This window comes from Prionailurus bengalensis, chromosome A2 (genome assembly GCF_016509475.1).
Source record: "Prionailurus bengalensis isolate Pbe53 chromosome A2, Fcat_Pben_1.1_paternal_pri, whole genome shotgun sequence".
Lineage (NCBI taxonomy): Eukaryota > Metazoa > Chordata > Mammalia > Carnivora > Felidae > Prionailurus > Prionailurus bengalensis.
Genome location: NC_057348.1, coordinates 6,449,350 through 6,472,715, shown reverse-complemented (window position 1 = coordinate 6,472,715; position 23,366 = coordinate 6,449,350). Strand labels below are relative to the sequence as shown.

At 48.3% G+C, this 23,366-nt stretch overlaps 1 protein-coding gene across 1 annotated transcript in view; it reads right to left on the bottom strand.

Annotated features, from left to right (window-relative positions):
- Positions 1–23,366, bottom strand: part of INSR (insulin receptor) — a 143,045-nt gene that overhangs the window by 22,194 nt on the left and 97,485 nt on the right. The window contains 7 exon segments of the mRNA XM_043590226.1: positions 3,456–3,595; positions 5,182–5,453; positions 12,010–12,211; positions 17,471–17,638; positions 19,140–19,390; positions 21,220–21,346; positions 22,304–22,518. Of these exon segments, the coding sequence (XP_043446161.1) occupies positions 3,456–3,595; positions 5,182–5,453; positions 12,010–12,211; positions 17,471–17,638; positions 19,140–19,390; positions 21,220–21,346; positions 22,304–22,518 (1,375 nt within the window).

The following is a 23,366-nucleotide window of genomic DNA, read 5'->3' as shown; positions in this document are numbered from 1 at the left end:
GGACTGACCCTAACTGCCTGCAGCTGCCCCAAGAGGAAGAGCCCCATGGGTTCGGGGAAGAACGCAAAACTCAGGCCCAAATGAGCCATCCAAGAAAACGCAAATCGCGACCACGGTGAGATACCATTCACACGCACCAGCATGGCTCTTCTCCGAAAGATAGCCCAGAACAAGTGTTGGCCACCAATGTGGAGAAACTGGAACCCTCAGACACTACTGATGGGGACAGAAAATGGTGCAGCCCCTTTGGGAAAGAGTGGGCATTTCCTTTAAAAGTTAAATGCAGACACGGGGCGCCTGGGTGGCTCAGGCAGCTGAGCGTCTGACTCCGGCTCAGGTCATGATCTCACGGTTTGTAGGTTCGAGCCCCATGTCAGGCTCTGTGCAGACAGCTCGGAACCTGCAGCCTGCTTCGGATTCTGTGTCTCCCTCTCTCTCTCTCTCTCTCTCTCTCTCTGCCCCTTCCCCACTTGTTGTTCTGTCTGTCTCGCTCTCAAAAATAAACATAAAAAAATGTTAAGTTAAATGCAGAGTTAGCACAGAACCCATCCCTTGATATGCACCCAAGAGAACTGAAACCATACGTCCACACAAAAACTTGCACATCAGTGTTCTGACCAACATTATTCACAATGGCCATATGGTGGAACAACCCAAATGTCCATCTACAGATGAGTGAATAACAAAATGTGGTCCATCTATCTGAAACCAGTAACAAAGGGCTATATATGCGATGATTCATTTATAGGAAGTACCCAGAACAGGCAAATTCATAGAAACAGAAAGCAGAAAACAGGCTGGAGGGGAGGCAGGGAAGATTGGGGAGGGGGAGGGGGGAAGGGTCTCTTTAGGGTGATGAAAATACTCTGAAATGGGTCATGATGATGGCTGCACAACTCTGTGAACTACTAAAAATCACCGAATTGTAGGGGACCCTGGTGGGCCCAGCCAGCAAAGTGTGAGACTCTTGATTTCGGGGTGTAAGTCTGAGCCCCATGCTGGGTGTAGATGTACAGATTACTTAAAAACCTAAAAAATCCTTTCAAAAACCCGCCATTGAGTTGTAGCTCTTAAACGGATGTATTTTATGGTATGTGACCGGATCACAGTAAAGCTGTTATAAAAAAAATTTTTGAAAAGGGAAAAAAAAAAGAATTAAAAAAAAACAAAAACAACCTTCATGCCCACGCCTGACGTTACGGCCCCCAAAACTAAAAATACTGACTGTCTGGCCATTGACTTGGAGGGTGTGATGCTAAGCGAAATAAGTCAGTTAGAAAAAGATAGAGATCGTATGTTTTCACTCCTGTGTGGAACTTGAGACACTTAACAGAAGACCATGGGGGAGGGGGAGGGGAAAAAACAGTTCCAAACAGACAGAGAGGGAGGCAAACCGTAAGAGACTTTTATTTTTATTATTTTTTTTCACTTGAACTGATATTTCTTTTCTTTTTTTTTTTTTTTTTTTAATAATGTTTACCTATTTTATTATTTTTGAGAGACAGAGACAGAATGCGAGTAGGTTAGGGGCAGAGAGAGAGGGAGACGCAGAATCCGAAACAGGCTCCAGGCTCTGAGCTGAGCTGTCAGCACAGAGCCCGACGTGGGGCCCAAACTCAGGGACCGTGAGATCATGACCTGAGCCGAAGTTGGCCGCTTAACCGACTGAGCCACCCAGGCACCCCGTAAGAGACTTTTAAATATAAAGAACAAACTCAGGGTTGATGGGGAGGTGGGGGAGAGGGGAATGGGTGGTGGGCATTGAGGAGGGCACTTGTCGGGATGAGCACTGCGTGTTGTACGTAAGCGATGAACCACGGGAATCTACTCCCGAAACCAAGAGCACACGCTATGCGCCCTGCATGTTAGCCAATCTGATAATAAATTAGATTAAAAAAATGATAATAAATTTTAACATTTCTCCATTAAAAAAAAAAAAAAGATGAAGGAAAGAAAATGACCTCTGACCTAAGTGGTTTGTCCTCAACTGTAGACGGTTGATTCCAGGGCCCAACAGTCTGGATTTAAGTGCTGCACGTGTGACCCTGACCAACTCCACTGGCTGCTCCGCTGTCCACGCTTCTGGCCGTAAGCGGAGACACTAACGGATCCCACCTGGCCGGGTCACCGTGCAGTTTGAATGGATGATTGCAAAGGACTCAGCGCAATGTCTGGGACAGGGGAAGGGCTCAGTCAAAGCCAGGGAGGTGACGTGATTTCTCTGAAGACACACGGTAAAGGGGAGAACTGTCCCCGGTCAGAGGCAAGCCCCAGCCAGGGCATCTCCCAGCAGGAGCAGCCCCAGAGCCCTTCTGGGGACACAGATCTACCCCCATGGTATTACAGGCGTGGCTTAGAGCAGGGGCTGGCCAATTCCGGCCCACTGTTTCACGGGTCCTGAGAGGCACGGTATCACATGCGTTTGACATGTCTGAAATGGGGATGCGTCTGAGAAGCCGCACCAACTTACAATGAGACCCGGCAGCATCTTTTTCTTTTTCAGCAGCCCACAAAAATAACGGGGTTGCCTAATCCTGTCTCAGACGTGATAAACTATGATAAATGAGACACGCCTGTGTGTAAAGCACTTAATATGTGCAGGACACGCAGCGAATCCTTGGCTATTTTTTTGATCTCCTGAGATTCCACATCTTGTGGGGTCACCCATCACCCTGCCTGGTGTCTGGGTGTAAACAAAAAATTACTTATTGGGGCGCCTGGGTGGCACAGTCGGTTAAGCGTCCGACTTCAGCCAGGTCACGATCTCGCGGTCCGTGAGTTCGAGCCCCGCGTCGGGCTCTGGGCTGATGGCTCAGAGCCTGGAGCCTGTTTCCGATTCTGTGTCTCCCTCTCTCTCTGCCCCTCCCCCGTTCATGCTCTGTCTCTCTCTGTCCCAAAAATAAATAAACGTTGAAAAAAAAAATTAAAAAAAAAAAAAGTTACTTATTAAGGTTCGACGTGTTTTCTACCCAGTCTCAGGTAACTCTGTCTAAAGTGAAACGGGTCTCCTGTCCCCTTGAAGGACAGAGCTGAAAAAGCAATGTGAGAGACTGAGGAAATAAATGAGTTTGTAGACTGACATTTCTATCCCACCTCCCTGGAAAGCTATAAATCAAGGCTTTGAGTCCTAACGACAAAGCATCGAATAGGAGAAGCCTTGGGCTAAAATTTAAGAAGAAGAAGGGGGTGGGGCACCTGGGGGGCTGAAACATTGGTTTCAGCTCATGTCGTGATCCCTTGGTGGGTTCGAGCCCGAGTGCTGGCAGCCTGGAGCCTGCTTGGGATTCTCTCTCTCTCTCTCTCTCTCTCTCTCTCTCTCTCTCTGTCTCTCCCCTTCCCCCATTTGTGCTATTTTTGTCGCTCTCAAAATAAATAAATAAACTTAAAAAAAAAAAAAGACAAAGGGAGTACCAATGACAACTCAGAAGCACATGTCCAAGCATCAAGGGTCTTACCTCATCACCATACCGTCGGTAACTCACTTCATACAGCACGATCAATCCATTGGGTTCTTTAGGCTCTTGCCACATCAGGTGAACCACGTTGTTCTCGAAGATTTCATGGGTCACAGGGCCAACAATGTCGTCTGCCTTGGCTGTAAGGAGCAGTGGTTAGAGGCAGGCGCCTGACCTCTGGATCAAATCCCACCCCCACCGCCCCCAGCTGAGCAACCTCAAGCCACTCGCATAACTTTCCCATGTTCCATTTGCCATGTGGGAGAAGGGACACTTCAAACTCACTTTGCAGGACCGTCCACATATCTATCTATCCATCTATCCATCTATCTCATATCCCACTGGTTCTGCTTCTCTGGAGAACCCTGATTAATACAATACGCATATGCATTTCTTAATTTTACTTTATTTCCCTTATGGCTGTGTGCATTTGCTAGTTTCCAAAGTGGCTACGTATGACTCGTGTAATCAAAAATAATAGTAAAAGCCGGGGCGCCTGGGTGAGTCAGTCAACCACCCGACTTTGGCTCAGGTCATGATCTCAGTTTCGTGAGTTCCAGCCCTACATCAGGCTCACTGCTGTTAGTGCAGAGCCCGCTTCAGATCCTCTGTTCCCCCCCCCTTCTCTCTCTGCATCTCCCCCACTCATGCTCTCTCAAAAATGAATAAACATGAAAAAATAATAATAATAAAGGCAAATACCGATGGACCCTCAGGGCATTATGGTAAGTGAAATAAGCCAGGCAGAGAAAGACAAATACTGTATGATCTCACGCATATGCGGAATCTAAAAAAAGAGAACTCATAGAGAACAGAGACCAGAATGGTGGTTACCAGGGGCTGGGGAGTAATGCAAAGATATTAGTCAAAAGGGACAAACTTCCAGCTTAGGAGATGAATTAAGTGGTAGAGACGTAACGCATAGCATGGTGACTACAGTTAACAACACTCTAGTACCTACTCTGAAGCTGCTAAGAGAGTAGACCTTAAGTGTTCTCACTACAAAAGAAGAAATGCCAATCACGTATTGTGATGCAGACGTCAGCTGCCCCTCTGGTGGTAATTGTCCTGCCATACGTATGAGTATCAAATCAACACACAAGTACGCCTTCAACTTACACAATGTTGTATGTCAACTGTAGCTCAATAAAGCTGGGCACAAATACAAAATGATAGGGCTGCCTGGGTGACTCGGTTGGTTAAGTGTCTGACTTGGGCTCAGATCACGATCTCGTGGTTCGTGAGTTCGAGCCCCATGTCGGGCTCTGGGCTGACAGCTCGGAGCCTGGAGCCTGCTTCGGATTCTGTGTCTCCCTCTCTCTCTGCCCCTCCCCTGCTCACGCTCTCTCTCTCACTTCAAAAAGAAATAAAACTATAAATAAGTAAATAAAAATAAAAATAAAAGGGACGCCTGGGTGGCTCAGTCAGCTGAGCGCCACACTTCGGCTCAGGTCATGATCTCACAGTTTGTGGGTTCAAGCCCCGCGTCAGGCTCTGTGCTGACACCTCGGAGCCTGGAACCTGCTTCGGATTCTGTGTCTCCTCTCTGTCTGACCCTCCCCTGCTTGCACTCTGTCTTTCTCTCTCTCTCTCTCTCTCAAAAAGAAGTAAACACATAAAAAATTTTTTAAATAAGTAAACTAAGAAACGATGAAGGCAAATCCGCTCCAGTAGGCAGAGGGCTTCAGCCTGGGGCTCCGGGCACCACGATGCGCCCACCACCCACCTTCGGGCATGGTCCTGGCGCTGACGTAGGCAGCCACGCTGCACCTCTCCTCGGGGGCATCTTGGTTGCAAGCCTGCAGCTCGATGCGGTAGCCGGTGAAGTGACGCAGGCCGGAGATGACCAGCGACTCTTTGTTCACCACCTTCTCGAAGGGCTTGTGCTCTTCCGGGCTCGTGGGCACGCTGCTGGAAGTGTTGGGGAAACCAGGCACCGTGGGCACGGCGGCCGTCACGTTCCCAGCGTCGGCGAGGGCCCTGCGCTTCCGCGACGGCCTGTCACAACAGCAGGACACAGGCGGTCACACGATCCCCATGTTTAAAAAAAGAAAACCGTGGACGCTGGAGCATCAAAGGCTCAAAATCAAAGACCGCGGTGCAGCGGAGATGCGAGCAGGCACACAGATGAAATGCAGGTTGCCAGGAGTTACAACCCGGAGCGGCTGCCCTCGGGGTGAGGGGGGGAGCGGGGCGCCCCAGGACCACAAGCGGCAGCCCCACACCAACATTCCCCTGCATGTGCTTGATTTCAGGTTTTCACTGTGCAGATGGCTCAGCCACCCAGGCTCAGTGTTAAGTATAAGATGCCCGAAGCATGTGAGAGTCTAGCTTTTCGGGAACCCGGTCACACAGCATGGACCCAACAGCTCCAACTACCGGCCAGCATCAGCAGTGTAAACGGGAAAAATGCATCTTCTAGATCTTATTTTCCCTTTAGGGCGTCTGCATAATAAGAGCGACTAATTTTTCATTCTTGGGTTAAAGAAAAAAAATCTTACCACTCAAGTTGGTAAGGGGAACTCCAAAAAAAGCCCCCCAAAACAAAAAAAAAACCATGCAGTCGACACACGTTTTCCCCCCATTTAAGAGGATATAAGAAATAAACGCAATTGCCTAAAAATTTATAAACACACACCAAACAAAAGCATAAAGAAAATCCAAATTATTCACCATCCCACCGTCCGCTGTTTCCTGTGGGCAATTTTTTTTTTTCCTGGAAATATTATGTGCAGGTACAAAGAAGACCAAGCTGGCTTTATGACCCTTTGTTCGCTTCTTGTGTCGGACACATTCCTCAAATACCTTCCTTCGAACATAATGCCTTAAGCACTGAGCAGAGAATTTATGATTTTTTCTTTTTCAACGTGAAGGTTTCCCCCTCCTTGCTACCCAAGTACTGCCTGCTCGCGGCAGAAAACTTGGAACACTGGAAAATATTCAGTTGGATGCGTGAGCCAGAATTTACTAACCGTCCTCCTATGTTACCTAATACAGACCTACCTCGTGGTATTACATTTTTGCATCACTGTGTTTCACAAGATCCGGCTCTTTTAAAGATTGACGGGTTGGGGCGTCCCCGTATCAGGCGGGTCTACTGACACCATTTTTTTTGCCAACAGCGCTTCCTCACTTTGTGTCTCTGTGTCACCTTCGGGTGATTCTCATCATGGTAGGTTTCAAACGTTCTCAGTATTCTTATATTTGTTACGGGGATCGGTGATCAGTGCTTACTACTCGCAGAAAGCCCACATGATGGTTTGCATCTTTTAGCAAGGTTTGTAAATGCAGGTGTGTCTGTCGTTTTGTCAGACATAACGCCCTTGCACATACCCAACAGACTACAGTGTGGTATAAACATGACATTTACATGCAGGGAGAAACCAAAAAATTCATGTGACCTGCTTTATTGCAATATCCGTTTACCACGGGGGTCTGGAACCAAACCCACAACGCCCCTGAGGCATGCCTGCGCAAGTGTCCCAGGGTTTTTTTTTTTTTTCTTTCCTTTTTTTTTTTTGTTATTGTAAATATTGCTTCGATCGTTGTCTGATTGTCTTATTAGATCCTAAAAGTAGACTCTTAGAAGAGAAATCACTAGGCTGTATCTGTTCATCCCTCTGGCGAAACTGCTCTCCAGGAGCTTTGTATTGACCTGGGGTCTCCCCAGCAGCCCCTCAAAACTGCACCTCAGGACCACCACATCAATACTGAGGGTTACAGGGTCTCCTGGGGTTTTGTTTCGTTTCAGATTTTGAACCAAGAGACTCCATATTTTTTTTTCATATTCTGTTTTTATAGTCTAACTATTGCTAGTATACCTACTGGCTTTTTGTTTATTTACATTGTAGCTTTCTTTCCCAAACTCTGCTCTAAGAGCGTCAGAGTTGATATTCTTGGGTTTTCAAGGAACACACTAGAAAAAGAGTCAGCAAACTCTTCCTGCAAATGCTAGAAAGTAAATATTTTGGATTTTGTAGGACACACGGTCCACATCTCTACTCAACTTTCAATGGCTTTCCAGCTATTGTGGCTTGGAAGCAGCCATAGACAAAATATAATCAGATGGGTGTGGCTGCATTCCAATGAAACTTCATTGACAAAAAACGGGCAGCCAGCCTGCACACCGTAGCTTGTCTACCCCTGCCCTAGGCTATCCGCAAACACAAGTGACCTTATTTCCCACAATCCATTCTTTACTATTCTAATTTCTATTTTGTATCTTAGTGCATTGGCTGGATACCCAGGAAAATGTTAATTAGTAACGGTGACACGGAGCTTCCTTCTAACTATGACTGGGAGCATTTCAGTACAATGTTACCTCGGCTGTTGGTTTCATCTAGAAAATATTTACCTTGTAGCAGAAGCATTCCGACTCCTACTTTTATACGAGGCCTCTTCTTGTTTCCCTCAGTTAGAAATTTTTTTTAATGTTTATTTATTTTTGAGAGAATAAGAGACAATGCAAGTGGGTTAAGGGCGGAGAGAGAGGGAGACACAGAATCGGAAGCAGGCTCCAGACTCTGAGCTGTCAGCGCAGAGCCTGACGCGGGGCTCGAACCCACGAGCCGTGAGATCATGACCTGAGCCGAAGTCGGACGCTCAACCGGCTGAGCCACCCAGGCGCCCCTCAGTTAGGAATTTTTAATTAATGCTGTTGAATGAGATTATCATAACGATTTTCCTCTTTGGACCTCTTGATGAATTATCCTATCTCCTGATCATAAACCATCGTCACACTTCTGAGTTAAACAAAATTGTCAGCATGCTGTTTCAATCAGGACATATGGATCTAAAGTCTCACATTAGCTGGTCCTGGGGTTTCTGTTAATGTAGCATCTTCATCTGTGTCTGCTAAGGGGTATCATGTTAGTTTCATAAAACAACCTGGAAAGAGTTCCATAGATTGGTATGCTCTGAGAAGTTTCCATATTACAGCAAATAGCTGCTCTTTCAGAATTTCAAATAACTCACCTGTAAAACTCTCTGGGTCTAGGGCCTTTTTGTGACATAATTTTTTTAAGGTTTTGACTTGCAATTTTTAGTCATTTTCCAAGGTTATTAGAATATTTAATTTTTTCCACTTCTAGAATCAGATCAAATTAAAACGTCCCTCTTCACCGAAAGCTTCAAATTGAAGAACGCAACACCGTCCAGGAAATTCAACATGAAAATCTTCCTTCGACCCTAGTTTTCTGTCTCCTGCCTTACTTCTCATTATTTGTGATTTTCATCCTTAGATTTACAAGTTCAGCGATCTTGATTTCCCCTCCCCTACAATTTGTATTTTCACCTTTTTAAGTTGTTTCTTAACTTCCAAAATCACTGAAGGCTACTAACTTGCATCGATGCCCAGTGTTGGCGGTATTCTACGAGTTCAAGGTATGTGATACTCTCATTTCCACTCTTGTCCAAATGGACTTTAATGAAAGTCTCTCCACGTCTGCTTCTCCCAAAGGGTATCAAAGTGATTGCCTTTCAGTCACCAGGAAGTTCTCTGCTCAAATGCTTGAGGTCAATTTTTAATCTTTACCATAGTCAGAAAACATGTGGTCAGAAAACGAACCCTCCTTGGGGGCGCACGTGTTATGATTTTCTGTTGGGTCAAAAGACCAGTGAAATTCTTGGGTGAAAACCAAAGATAGACCCATGTCAGCAAGATTCAGAACACTTCCATCCAAGCACAAACGGGTCAACTGACCAGGATGCTGGTGCCTCGTGAGTAACTACTGAGAAATGGGTGTCTGAACAATGGGAAACAAGGAAGGTTCTCATCAAATGAGCCGAATGTATACACAGTGGTTCCCCTTTACCCGCAGTCTGGGCCCTCAGTGTCCACTGCCTACACACCCCACAGGCTCACACTGGTCCCCTGGTCACTGCTCAGGGACAAGTGCGCTCCTGGCGTTGTGAGCCCAGAGACGCCGCTCAACACCCCACCATGCACAGGGCGGGCCCCACAACGGACAACGATCTGGCCCTAAATGTGAGTACATCTGAGCTTGAGAAACCTGGGTCTGGACCAAAGCCTCAAATTTCTAGGCCTTTTTCTATAGATTATATTCCAAGTGGCCACTAGAGGTCAGACCAGGGCCACGCACACATGCCTGAAAATAAACAAGGGAACCCACTGTGAGACAATGAAATCCCTCCACATGGCCCTGATCTGCCTGTCTAGCCTCCCCTCTGGTCTTCCCCTGCCCCCAAAGAGCCCGTGACTCATCCTGAGGCCCTGCCCTGCCCTGGCATCTTTCTGCCTGTCCTCAGTGGGGTTCTGTGATACGGCACACCTCTGCTCCCACGCCCGCAATCCTGCACCTGTCACCCCAGATCAAAACGCTCTGTCTACACCATAGATGTTGAGAAATTAACATTTAGCAGGTGGATGCATGGAGGGGGATGTGTGGCATCTCAGAGGTACCCACAAATTACCCCCTCCCTCGTGTGTGTGTGTGTGTGTGTGTTGTGTTTTTTTTTTTTAAGTAAACTCTGTGCCCAATGTGGGGTTTGAACTCCCGACCGGGAGATCAAGAGTCGCATGCTCTACGGCCTGAGCCAGCCAGGCGCCTCTTGATTCTGTGTTTTAGTAAGAGTGTGTTAGTGAAGATTTTTTTTTCCCGACATTCATGCCCAGATCCCATTTCGGGGTGAAGGCAGCTGACGTATGGACTCATGAAGCCTCTGGTAAGGGCAGAGCAGACTGTCACATGCATCAAGCCACAGAAGCCCCTGGAGTCTCAAAGGCACACAGCATGCTTCCTGCCCTGTCTGGCCGGCTGGCCCTGCACTGAGAAGTTGCCAGTGGCCACGCAGACATTCTGCAGGTGAGTCATACCTACTGTCCTCAGCACCAGGGCTTGAAAAGGATTTTCTGTGGAAACAAAACCAACCACTTTGAGGACAGACAGAACTCCTTCAGAGAGACCTCTTCCTTCCGACACTCTGAGAGCCACGCTTCCTCCGAGCAGACCAAGGGCACCCTGCCCTTCGCCATGGACCACTCATCCCAACGCCCGAATCACATCTTCTTCAGCAGGTGCAGAGAACACAGAAAGGGGGGCGGGGGCAGGAATCAGACAAAGTACCCGCCAGAGACCCGGCCAGCCGGGATCCCCCTCGGATGTCAAACTTGATCACATTTAAACATCACAGGTGACTCGGCCGTTTGCTCGAGCCCAGCAGCGTTTTGTTTTTAACTAGTAAAAGAGTAGCTGCCTCAATGCCTGGGCTGTGCCATGAAGCGCTCTTTTGGACTCGGGGTCACCGAGGAAAAACACAAGAAAGATTTTTTTTTTTTTTTTTTTAATGTCACATCTCGATGGTTCTGGAGACACATCTATTTGCGTAAGGAGCGACGGCAGGCATTTGAAAGGAGCCGTTTTAGAGTCTTCCTTTATCCCAGTGTCAGCGTTTTGGGGTTTCGATCCACTTTGGAAATGGCCCTGTTCCTCAGATATTTCTGGGTACCCCATCTGCCGAGGTCTGTAAGGGGAGTGAGGGAGGACGTGGCTCACAGCCTACGGTCGCTCACTGGCTGCCGTAACCTGGGGCAGAGGACTCTCCAGCTGAGAAACCCAGGCTTTGGATCCAAAAAAGAGGAAGCGACTGGGGGCCCCTGGGTGGCTCCGTCGGTTGAGTGTCCGACTTCCGCTCAGGTCATGATCTCACGGTGTGTGGGTTCAAGCCCCGTGTCGGACTCTGTGCTGACAACTCAGAACCTAGAACCTGCTTCCGATTCTGTGTGTGTCTCTCTGTCCCTCCCCCCTTTGTGCTCTCTCTCTCTCTCTCTCTCTCAAAAATAAACGAACTGACTGCAAAGAGTCACGAACCCCTGTGATGCACGCAGCACTGCTGGTGTTAGGGGGGTGGAGGCAGGGATACTGTTTGTCATCCCCCAGCACACGGGACGGCCCCACGGCAAAGGAGGGGGCTGGCTCCAAATGCCGAGAGTGTCAAGGCTGAGAAGCCTAGGTGACTCACGTGCTCTCGCCGTCGTAGGAAATAGGAACCGTGATTATCTGCACTTGCCGGACAAGTAAGCCTGAGGCCTCGAAAGAAACGTGCCATGTACCTAAATGTCTCTGCAGACAGCTGACTAGCCTCGAGTCATTTTCGCTGCAAACCCTCTCACATCGGATGGGATATCAATAAGTCCCTTCATTCACCGAAGGAAACCCAACCTTAAACAGGAGAAGCCTCCAGCTTTTGAAGATGCCATAGAAATTTCCAGAAGGATGAGACAGCGGCATAGATGAACAAGGAGCACGGGCCCGGGGGGCCCTCCTCAGGGGTGTGCCTCAATAATCTAACGGAGCTCATCTGAGAAGTCAGATGGCAGCCCACGGGTGGGACGAAGGGTTTGGGCCACGTCGGGGAGCAAATGCTGAGGGTTTTTTTGTTTTTGTTTTTTTTTTAACTTTTCCCCGTTTGGGGTGATTATTCCTGAAAAGGCTTCTTCTGAATCTCCCCCTTTACCTGCCCACCCTCTGGGTTCCCACTTCATCTCGTTCCCCAGGGAATGACCCCCAACACCAAGCCAATGAAAAGTCCTGACCTGGGCACGAAAACCACATTGTGCAGGTAATCCTCGAACGTCTTCCTGAAAGAGGACTCCTCCAGCTCCTTCAGGATCTGAGAGTCGGTTTTGGGACATGAGCAGCATTCGCCAGCGGACTCCTCGTATTCACTCTGATTGTGCTTCTGGGAGCCCTCGGACTCGAACGGCGGGGACCAGGTCCGGGAAGGCAGCTTCAACCCTAGAGACGGGCAGAGCAGGTGGCCTGAGATCTCTCCCCGCCTGACCCCACAACACACACACAGCCAAGGGGGGGGGTCTTCTCAGAGGGGCTGGGCACACGGGGCAGCTGTGCAGGTCTGTGTGTCCCAGAAACTGTGAGACACCATAATCCCATCAGGCTGGAGACCGTAAGGTAAGTAGGCATGACCCTGCCTCATGGACCTTACAATCTAGTGCATGTGGATGGAGGGATCCACAATAAACTAATAAATACGTATGCCATGAGTCAGCTGGCAGGGTAAAAGGACACAGGATGCCTGGGGGTGCTGTTTTTCACGAGGTGGTCTCGGAGAAAGCGACCGCTGAGCAGTCCCAAACTAAGTAAAGGAGTGAGCTATGCACATACCTTGGTGCAAGCAGTTCAGATGGTGCAAAAAGCAAGTGCAAAGGCCCTGTGGTAGGAATTTCCTTGGCATGCCGAAAGACAGCCCCCCCCACCTGCTTGCATTGTTTCTCTCTCTCAAAAATAAATAAAAGCATTTTTAAAAAATTAAAAAAAAAATAAGCACAGAAAAAGGAATCAGGAAAGAAAGAAAGAAAGAAAAAAAGAAAGAAAGAAAGAAAGAAAGAAAGAAAGAAAGAAAGAAAGAAAGAAAGAACGAACGAACGAACACCAACTGCTGGAAGGTAGTGTCCTAAAAACACAAAGTTGCTTTTTTTTTAATTTTTTTTGGAAATTTATTTATTTTCGAGAGAGAGAGAGAGAGAGAGAGAGCATGAGCAGGCAAGGGGCAAAAAGAGAGGGAGACACAGAATCCGAAGCAGGTTCCAGGCTCTGAGCTGTCAGCACCGCGCCCGACGCAGGGCTCGAACCCACGGACCGCGAGATCACGACTGGGACCGAAGTTGAATCCTTAACCTACTAAGTCACCCAGGCGCCCCCAAAGTTGCTAAGCGCCACCCTGGCTGTGTCTTGACCCAAGTCCGGTCCCAGGGGTGCCTGCCATCCATCGTGTGGGCACAGCCACACTTCTGATGCAACCAGGCACATAAAAGCTACTTTCTCCAGGCACAATCCACGAAGGGCCCTGGGCTTCACCTATCCTGCAGCCAGCCCTGGTGCCTGCAGCCTCCCAGGAGCTCCTGAGCATTTTTCTTCTCCCCCTGAATGCGTCCTGGAGACAATGGGCTCCAAGGACCTTCCCGTGAATGCTGAGTATCCACTCGGAAGCCCAAGTATTTATACAGCTGTGAAAGCCTACAAGGGACTCTTAAAAATACTTGGGACGTGTATTAATAGACACGGACTAACCTGGCTGGGTTAACCATTAAAGGGACTGGTAATGGCATTATAAATGGAAGAGAAAGGTAGGATTTCCTGAGTGAGGGAGGCTGCTGAGAATTTTCTGGAGAGGAAAGGACCTTTCGTGAGGTCAGACACAGCTCCTCACCCCCCGTTACCCTTTCTGGCACCCACGGCAGGGCACTTGGCGCCGCGTGGTTTTTCTCTGACTACGCAGTGAAAGTATGGGTGACGGGGCACCTAGGGACAGTCCCGTCCACAGAGACGGGAAGCAGATGGTGGGAGCCAGGGGCTGGGGGAGTCAGTGCTTCACGGGGACAGAGTTTGGGGAGATGAGAGAGTTCTAGAGCTGGATGGTCACGATGGTCACCCAACAGTGCGAATGGACTTTAATGCCACGGACCTGGACAGTTAGAAATGGCTAAGATGGTCCATTTTATGTTATATATACTTTACCATGATTTTTTTAAATGCAGTTGAGGGCGCCTGGGTGGCTCAGTCGGTTAAGCATCTGACTTGGGCTCGGGTCATGATCTTACGGTTTGCGGGTTCTACCCCCGTGCTGGGTAGAGCTCGAGCCTCACTTCAGGCGAGTCCCACTTCTCTGGCTCCGCCCCTCGCTCACTTGCGCCCTCCCCTCCCCCCCCCCCAAATAAAAACGCAGTTGATAACACTGCAGTGTATAACTAAAATATGCTAGGGGAACAGAACTTAAATGTTCTCAGACACACAGACAAAAAAGATAAAAATAGGAGGTAATGGATGTATTAACTAACTACCTGGGAAAAATCCCTTTACAGCATGTATGTGTATCAAAATCATCCCAATGGACACTTTCACTACCTTCTGATTTATTTTACCTTTAAATATCTTACAACTCAAACATACCTCAATAAAGCCGAGTGGGAGGGAAACACATAGCTGATACTAATAGGAAACCAGGACTGTTCACAGTTAGCAAGCTTACTTATTGGGTGTATTTTTTTAATTGTGGTAAAATACACATAACATGAAACTTACCATCTTAGTCATTTTTAAAAACGTACAGCTCAGGGGCATTAAGCACATTCACACTGTCATGCTCCCACCCCCACCATCCACCGCCAGAACCTTCCATCTTCCCCAAACTGAAACTCTGTCCCCATGAAACAGGGATTTCCCCGTCCCCTCCCCCACCCCTGGGGCCCACCATCTACTCTCTGTCTCCATGGATGGGACTCCTCTAGGGACCTCCAATGAGTGGAATCATACAAAATCTGCTCCTTAGTAAGTTTTTTGTTTTTTTTTTTTTTTAATCTTTTTTTTCAACATTTATTTATTTTTGGGACAGAGAGAGACAGAGCATGAAAGGGGGAGGGGCAGAGAGAGAGGGAGACACAGAATTGGAAACAGGCTCCAGGCTCTGAGCCATCAGCCCAGAGCCTGACGCGGGGCTCGAACTCCCGGACCGTGAGATCGTGACCTGGCTGAAGTCGGACGCTTAACCGACTGCGCCACCCAGGCGCCCCAGTAAGTTTATTTTTAATTACATAAACTTTGTGATCATTACAAATTAAGCCATTTTTTTAATGTTTATTTATTTTTGAGACAGAGAGAGAGAGAGACAGAGCATGAGTGGGGGAGGGGCAGAGAGAGAGGGAGACACAGAATCCAAAGCAGGCTCCGGGCTCCGAGCTGTCAGCACAGAGCCCGACACGGGGCTTGAACCCGTGAACCATGAGATCACGACCTGGGCCGAAGTGCACGCTTAACTGGCTGAGCCACCCAGGCCCCCCAAGCCATGTTTAAATAGCCACATTGTTGGGGTGCCTGGGTGGCTCAGTCGGTTAAGCGTCCGACTTCGGCTCAGGTCACGATCTCACGGTCCGTGAGTTCGAGCCCCGCGTCGGGCTCTGTGCTGACAGCTCAGAGCCTGGATCCTGCTTCAGATTCTGTGTCTCCCTCTCTCTCTGACCCTCCCCCGTTCATGCTCTGTCTCTCTCTGTCCCAAAAATAAATAAACGTTAAAAAAAATTTTTTTTTAAATAAATAGCCACATTGTAATGACAGATTTAGACTTCCAGAATAAAAATGGTTACCCTTTAAAAAAAAAAGAAAGAAAAAAAGAAAAAGCAAAGAAAGTATCAGGGGCCACTGCCAGTGGTGGTTCAAGCTGGTGGTTTCGGTTACTCGAATGCAGGGCCAAGAGCTCACAGCTAAGCCGAGGAATGTGCTTGCTCTCGAGTTATATAAAGCATGGAAGGAGATAAATCACGTTTGCAACCCTCAGCTCAGGCGGGGAATGAGGTCACAGGCATACATATAGCACATGATCTTAGAGCTGGGACAGCTCCCGGAGATCATCTGGCCTCCTGCCCCTTCTCCCAAAAAGGAGGCAGCCAGAAGCAAGCTCAGTGACTTGCCCAAAGCCCTACAGCCGGAGCGAGAGGTCCAGCCGAGAGTAGCCCGTGGGCTCAGGGCCTCGGCCAGGCCTCACCAGCCGTCCCTGAGCCTCTGCCCCTGAGGTCAATCACTGAGGAAATCACTAACTTAAAACAATCTAGAGAAAAATAAATACAGACAAACATAAAAACAAACTGACCAAAAAAAAAAAAAAAAAAACCTAATGGGGGAAAATGACATCTGTTTCTCCAGTATGATGGGTTTTTTTTGCTTTGTTTTGTTTTTAAATCCAATTTTAATTAAAATTCTAAGCTAATTTGGGGCGCCTGGGTGGCTCAGTCAGTTAAGCATCCAACTTCTGCTCAGGTCATGATCTCGTGGTTCATGGGTTCAAGCTCCACATCAGGCTCTGTGCTGACAGCTCAGAGCCTGGATCCTGCTTAGGATTCTGTGTCTCCCTCTCTCTCTGCCCCCAACCCACTCACATTCTGTCTCTGTCTCTCTCAAAAATAAATAAACATTAAAAAAAATTTGCAAAAGTAAAATGTTAAGGGGGCGCCTGGGTAGTTCAGTCAGTTAAGCATCTGGCTTCGGCTCAGGTCATGATCTCTCAGTCTGTGGGTTCGAGCCCTGTGTCAGGCTCTTTGCTGACAGCTCAGAGCCCGGATCCTGCTAAGGATTCTGTGTCTCCCTCTCTTTCTGCCCTTCCCCTGTGCACGCTCTGTCTCTTCTCTCTCTCTCTCTCTCTCTCTCAAAAATAAGTAAAAACAGGGGCACCTGGGTGGCGCAGTCGGTTAGGCGTCCGACTTCAGCCAGGTCACGATCTCACGGTCCGTGAGTTCGAGCCCCGCGTCGGGCTCTGGGCTGATGGCTCAGAGCCTGGAGCCTGTTTCCAATTCTGTGTCTCCCTCTCTCTCTGCCCCACCCCCGTTCATGCTCTGTCTCTCTCTGTCCCAAAAATAAATAAACGTTGAAAAAAAAATTTTTTTTTTTTAAAATAAATAATAAGTAAAAACATTAAAAAAAATATTTTTTAATTTTAAACTAATTTATACCAACCAGTTTGAAGCGCAAATAATTTCCTATTTTTCTACAAATGGATGAAGCCTGTTAAGTAAACAAGATTACAGACTGAGGGGGGAAATCATCACTAGTATAAATTTTTAATGGAAAGCACAGAAGAGAACAGATTGCCACTCCTTGCTGTCTCCAGTCCTTAAAACGTGAGGGTCTAAATTCAGGGGCTAGAACTCTTCCCTGACTTTGTCAAGAGCCTCTCCATTCCAAGCTCAGCGCAAAAACCCAGCGGGTTAACACAGCCGCATCCCCACAGGGAATGGGGGGGGGGGGGGAGGAGAAAATTCCAGAAGGAAATGGTGGCAAGGCATAAGAGCTATCTGGTTTTGACGTGAGTCTCCAGGGTGTCATCGGGTTGAGAAACATGTGTGCACGTTCTTGTATGAGAGGCTGTGGAGTGTGTGAGCGTGCACACACACCCACACGTACCCTGGGAAAACCAGGATGTGGGGAGATGTTTCCCTCGAAGCGGGACAAGGCAGATCGTCCGCTCCCACACACCCCGCCCGCACTCACCTTTGAGGCAATAATCCAACTCATACAGCTCGCTGTCCTCCGCCTGCCTCTCCCAGAACACCAGGTAGTGCGTGATGTTGCCATTGGGGTCCGAGGGAGGCTTCCACTTCAGAATGATCTGAGAGGAGGAATTCGAAACCGAGATAGGATCCAGGGGGACGGAAGGGTCTGCAAAGGAGAAAGGAGACAGGTCCACCGTGAGCAGGAGGCGACTGGCTGTCGGGCGGGCGCAAGGAGGACACACGTGTTGGAGAAGTCACGCGGATTTTCGCCGCGGTGATGACTGAACCTCAGAGGACGCTGGAGGCCTGTCGACGTTCGCCCGGCAAGCACACTCGTCCACTTATACCACACATCACATTGCCATTCATTCATTTACGCAACAGGCATTTACGGGGCTCCGGCCGGGCTCCAAGCTCTGTCCTGGGCACTGGGAAGACGCTGGGGAAAAGGAAGATAGCGGGAAGAGACAAATAAACTCACGTTTTTCTGGTTAACGTGCGCCCCAAATGGAACCCAGCCGTGGGGCGACCGTCAGCACTTGGATCCCAGTCGTCCTCATCACTGGAGTGGCGGCTCATCTAAGAGTCCCCCAAAATGCACTACCTTTGGGCCCCACAAAACCTACCCCTCAACAATGCAGGTGGCTGATCCCTCAGTGGGGGGGGGGGGGCGGGGGAGACTCAAGGCAGAGGAAGCTAGAAGTTTCCAGAAACTGTTAAGTCATTTGGTATCATTGGAGGACACGAGATGAGGGGCACCAGCCAAAAAGGCCGGGGCTAGCTCATGAAATTTGGGCTGTGTCCCCTGGGACAGGGCTTCTCACCCCCAGTACTATGGACATTTGGGGCCACATAATTCTCTGTTGTTGCTGTGCAGGATATAGGGAAAGCATCACTGGCCTCCACCCACAGCCCCACGTCCACCGTCACGACAACCAAAACTGTCTCCAGGCATCACCAAGCATCCCGGGGCGGCAGTGGGGGGTGGGGGGGCGAATCACCCCGGGCTGAGAACCCCCACAACAGGAGAAGGACTTGGGCTTTACGAAAATACAACTAAATCGCTAGGAAATACTCCAGCCCGCCCCACCTACCCCCCCACCGCCCCAGAATGGAAGGGGAAGGGACACAGCGATGAAGTAAAAATGGCAAAACACTGTAATTGTCGAAGCTGGGAAATGGCTCATGGGGCTCCTTTTTCTTCTACTTTGGTGAATATTTGAAAGTTTTCCGTAATGGGAAGAATGTGTATACATATATATACACCCTTCAAGTGACTTGTTGCTACTGTCTTGTCTTTTGAAATTATAAACCCCGGCACCCGGCTCTTTTAAGAAGCCAATAAACACAGGGCGCCTGGGTGGCTCAGTCGGTTGAGCGTCCGACTCTCGGTTTCAGCTCAGGTCATGATCTCACAGGTGGTGAGTTCGAGCTCCGCATCAGACTCTTGGCCATCAGCACAGATCACCTGTCCTCTCTCTCTCTCTCTCTCTGCCCCTCTCCCGCTCATTCTCTCTCTCTCTCTCTCAAAAATATGTGAATATCTAATAAATACATTAATTAAATTTTTTAAAAAAGAAGCCAATGGCCACAGAAAAGAGCACTTCTTCCATCACCGTGTCAACCCGTTAAAGGCAAGATTTCCAACGCATATGACAAACACTTACTGGTGGCATCGGTCTGGACATAGATGATGTCACTCTTGGCCCCATACGTGCGGCGCTCATCAGAAAAGGTGACCAAGGTCTTGACAAAGATGGCATACTGGGTCCAGGGCTTGAGACCCCGCATCAGCCACCCTGGGTGGTTCTGCGACTTGGGGTCATTGGACCTCAGAGGCGGGTCAATGTCCACCACCGTCCAGCTGTTGGAGCCACACGCGTCCTGCCCGTCGAACTCGGTCACATTCTGGTAAGGGCTTTCAAGACAAAGCAGGACAAGACGGTTATCATTTCTTGACTATCGCTCTGAGCACGGAGAGACACGGCGGGAACAGTGACGTCCTATAAGGTTGCGTCCTGTTCATCGACAATCTTATGCCACAAGGAAAAATGACTCAGGTCCCAAAGAGAAGGGACCACTTACTTCCCTTATAGCTCATTTTCCAATTAACAGTTGGTGGCTTATTGATAAGACTGTAAGAGAGACTACTTCTCGGCACACATTTTGACACGTGATACATCTTCAGAGACGGAATAATGATTAATATGAATACGATCACCACTTCCTTTTCTCCCTTTAAAATTTCAGGACAGTCAGGGGCACACCTGGCTGGCTCCCCTCGGTCAGTGGAGAAAGAAACTCTTGATCGAAGGATTGTAAGTTCAAACCCCACATTGGGTATGGAGATTACTTAAAAATAAAATCTTTAGGGGCACCTGGATGGCTCAGTCGGTTAAGCATCTGATCTGAGCCGTCAGGTCATGATCTCATGGTACGTGAGTTCAAGTCCCGCATAGGACTCCACACGGGCAATGTGCAGCCTGCTTGGGATTCTCTTTCTCTCCCTTTCTCTGCCCCTTCCCCATATGTTCTTTCTCTCTCCCTCCTTCAAAAATAAATAAGTAGGGGCGCCTGGGTGGCTCAGTCGGTTGAGCGTCCGACTTCAACTCAGGTCATGATCTCACACTGCGTGAGTTCGAGCCCCGCATCGGGCTCTGTGCTGCCAGCTCGGAGCCTGGAGCCTGCTTCGGATTCTGTGTCTCCCCCTCTCCCTGCCCCTCCCCTGCTCATGCTCTATCTCTGTCTCAAAAATAAATAAAAAACATTTAATAAATAAATAAATAAATAAATAAATAAATAAATAAATAAATAAACTTTAAAAGAAAATAACATCTTAAAAAAAAATTTTTTTTTTTTCAGCACAGTCGTATACAGTGGACCCTTGAACAATACAGGCTTAACTGCATGGACCCACCTACATGCCGATTCTTTACAGCACAGGACTATAAATGCATTTTCTCTTCCTTATGATTTTCCTAATAGCATTTTCTTTTCTCTAGCTTACTTTATCATGAGAATACAGTCTGTAATACATATACAAAATACGTCTTAATTGACAGTTTACGTTATCGGTAAGCCTACCATCTGGTCAATAGGAGGCTCTTACTAGTAGCTAAGTGTTTGGGGAGTCAAAAGATATACATGGATTTTTGACTACATGGGTGGCAGGGAGGTCAGCACCCCTCACCCCTGCATTGTTCAAGGGTCAACTATGCTTAAAATGACCAGGTGTTGTTTAATGGGGACAGAGTTTCAGTTTGGGAAGACAAGAAATTTCTAGAAATTTCTAGACAGTTGCATAATACTGTGAATGGATTTAATGCCACTGAGCTGTATGTACACTTAGACATAATTAAGCGGTCAATTTTATATTATGTATGCTTTACCACAATTCTTTAAATGTTGGGGAAAATGCCAAATAGATTTAAAAAATAAATTTTTAAACACCCATGGAGTAGACTGAGCAAATTCTGTTAAGGATGTATCTTGGTGAGACGTACGTCTATGCGGCCAAATGGAATACTGCTGTAGGAAACTGGCCAATCTGGACCTTCAAATGAAACCTGTTTCAATTCCTGGTTTTGACAGATGGAGATGTTAGCAACTTCACATGCCATCAACTTGTGAGATGGTCTAAAGGAACCTATGATGGTTATTCCAGAAGGAGGAGAGAGATCGAGGAATCTCAGAGGGGAACATCTGAACACACACACCACCTGCACACCTCTTAACCTTTCGACTTACGCCTCTTTGTAGAAGAGCATGAAGCCAAGGAGGTCTCGGAAGTCAGGGGGCCAGTACGGCTCCCATTTCAGCAAGATCTTGTCGTAAGATGTCCGAATGTAAGAAAATTTAAGTAGTTCATTTTCACCTAGGAAAGTTTAAAAACAACAGCAGTATCAGTACTAAAAACTTGTTTCAGCCCAAAGCAGGTGATCCTACATTTCCAAGAGCGTCCATGAGGAAGGAGATGTCAACCCGCTGTTCCCTTGATGGGTCTCATTCCCATGTGCCTTCTCCCAGTGTTTAGAGGCAAGAACTGGTCGTGCAAGGTGACCCCTAACATCCCTACCACAAGCCAGCGACTTGGCCAGATGCTTAACTGAGTAACAGCATCAGCACCAAACTAAGGACAACTGGCCAATAGTTACTGGGAAAAGTGATTGTCAAGAGTAACATCTGTCCTGACGCAATTCTGTCACACATGTGGACCTGCAAGCCTTCCGTGTCCGAAGACATAACTCCAGGGCAAATGCACACATGCCACATAAGTTTAGAGAGCATGCAGATCTTGGAGAGACCGTGCCTTGGAAAGACTAATTCCCTCTGCCTGCGATGCAAGCCCTCCCGTAACCTCCACCCCAACCTTGCTCTCCTCACCCCACCCTGGATTCCCACATTCTGCCACAAGGAACCAACTGCATAGGTGGGTATTAGTGGAAACCTTGGCACTTCAATGCTCACACATTCCTTCAAGAAAGAACCTGTCGGAGGAGAGTAGTCACCTAACACTCTCCAGCTATAATAACTGCAGGGTCTGCTATAGCATTTGAGCCGAGGCCATATATAAGGAGGTATCATTCATTCATTCATTCATTCATTCATTCATTCATTCAATGCCTATGTGGCATCTTCCAGTATCAGGCACTGTATCTCTGCAGTCAAGAGAGAAGATACACCTGTCCTCACAAAGCCTATAACACACAGAGTTGTTCTAGCTCACTGGGGGGCAGTGGCACACCCCCTGGAGGCCACCGCCATGTTGAAGGGGGAGGCAAGCCATGCCATCTGGCCCACGGGCTGGAAGGACCAGGGCATCACCACTCACAAGACGCCTGGTCCCCATTGGTCTTCAGGGCAATGTCGTTCCGCTCCTGGCGCCCCTTGGTTCCTGAAACCTCCTCCATCTTGTGAATTTCCGACAAGCAGAGTTTGGGATTATAGTGGAAGAAGAGTTTCCCCTGAGTGATGGTGAGGTTGTGTTTGCTCCAGTCCCATAGCTGCCTCAGGTTCTGGTTGTCCAAGGCATAGAAAGAGTAGTTCCTATGGAAACACACACAAACCCAGTCATACATGGGTTTGTCACCTCCAACGCCAAGGCTGGGGGGCCATGGCTGGAGCTGATCGTGTTCGGTGCTACGTCCCCAGTCCTTAGCACTTGCCTGGCATGTGCCCGTTAAGTGTTAAATGAAGGGCGGAAGGAACAGGGGAAGGTGAGGAAGTCTCCATGGCCAGGAAGGTGTCTGTGCTCAGTCGTGTGGGGGACGAGGGTAAGTGATGGGCTGAGATACGGTTTTGCAGAGGAGAAGAAAGGAAGACACAGCGGCACCTGAGGTGGACCCAGGGAAGAGAACAATAGCCTCTCTGGCCAACAGGTGACAGGCCACAAGACTACAGTGGGCCCACCCCTCTAGCACACGGCATTCCAGAACACAACCAAGAACACTTAACCTTCCTCAGCAAAGGAAGGTTCTAGAACAGTTCACTAACTGGGTTAGATCTGTGCCTTAGAAGATCAGTGGGCCACCAGCACATGACAGATGGGAAAAGGGAAGCATCTGGACCTGTGCTGTCAAGACAGAAGTCGCTAGTCACATCTGGCCACTGAGCATCTGAAACGTGGCCATTCTGACTGTACCGGAAGCAAAAAACACAGACTTTAAAGACTTCACGTGCAAAGAAAGGATGTAAAAAGTCTTGTTTATCATTGTCCTGTATTGAGTCCACACCAAAATAACATTTCAGATGGAATGCGTTAAGTAAAATACACTACTGGGGCTCCTGGGTGGCTCAGTCAGTTGGGCGTCCAACTTCAGCTCAGGTCATGATCTCACGGTTCGTGGGTTCAAACCCTGTGTCGGGCTCTGTGCTGACAGCTCAGAGCCTGAAGC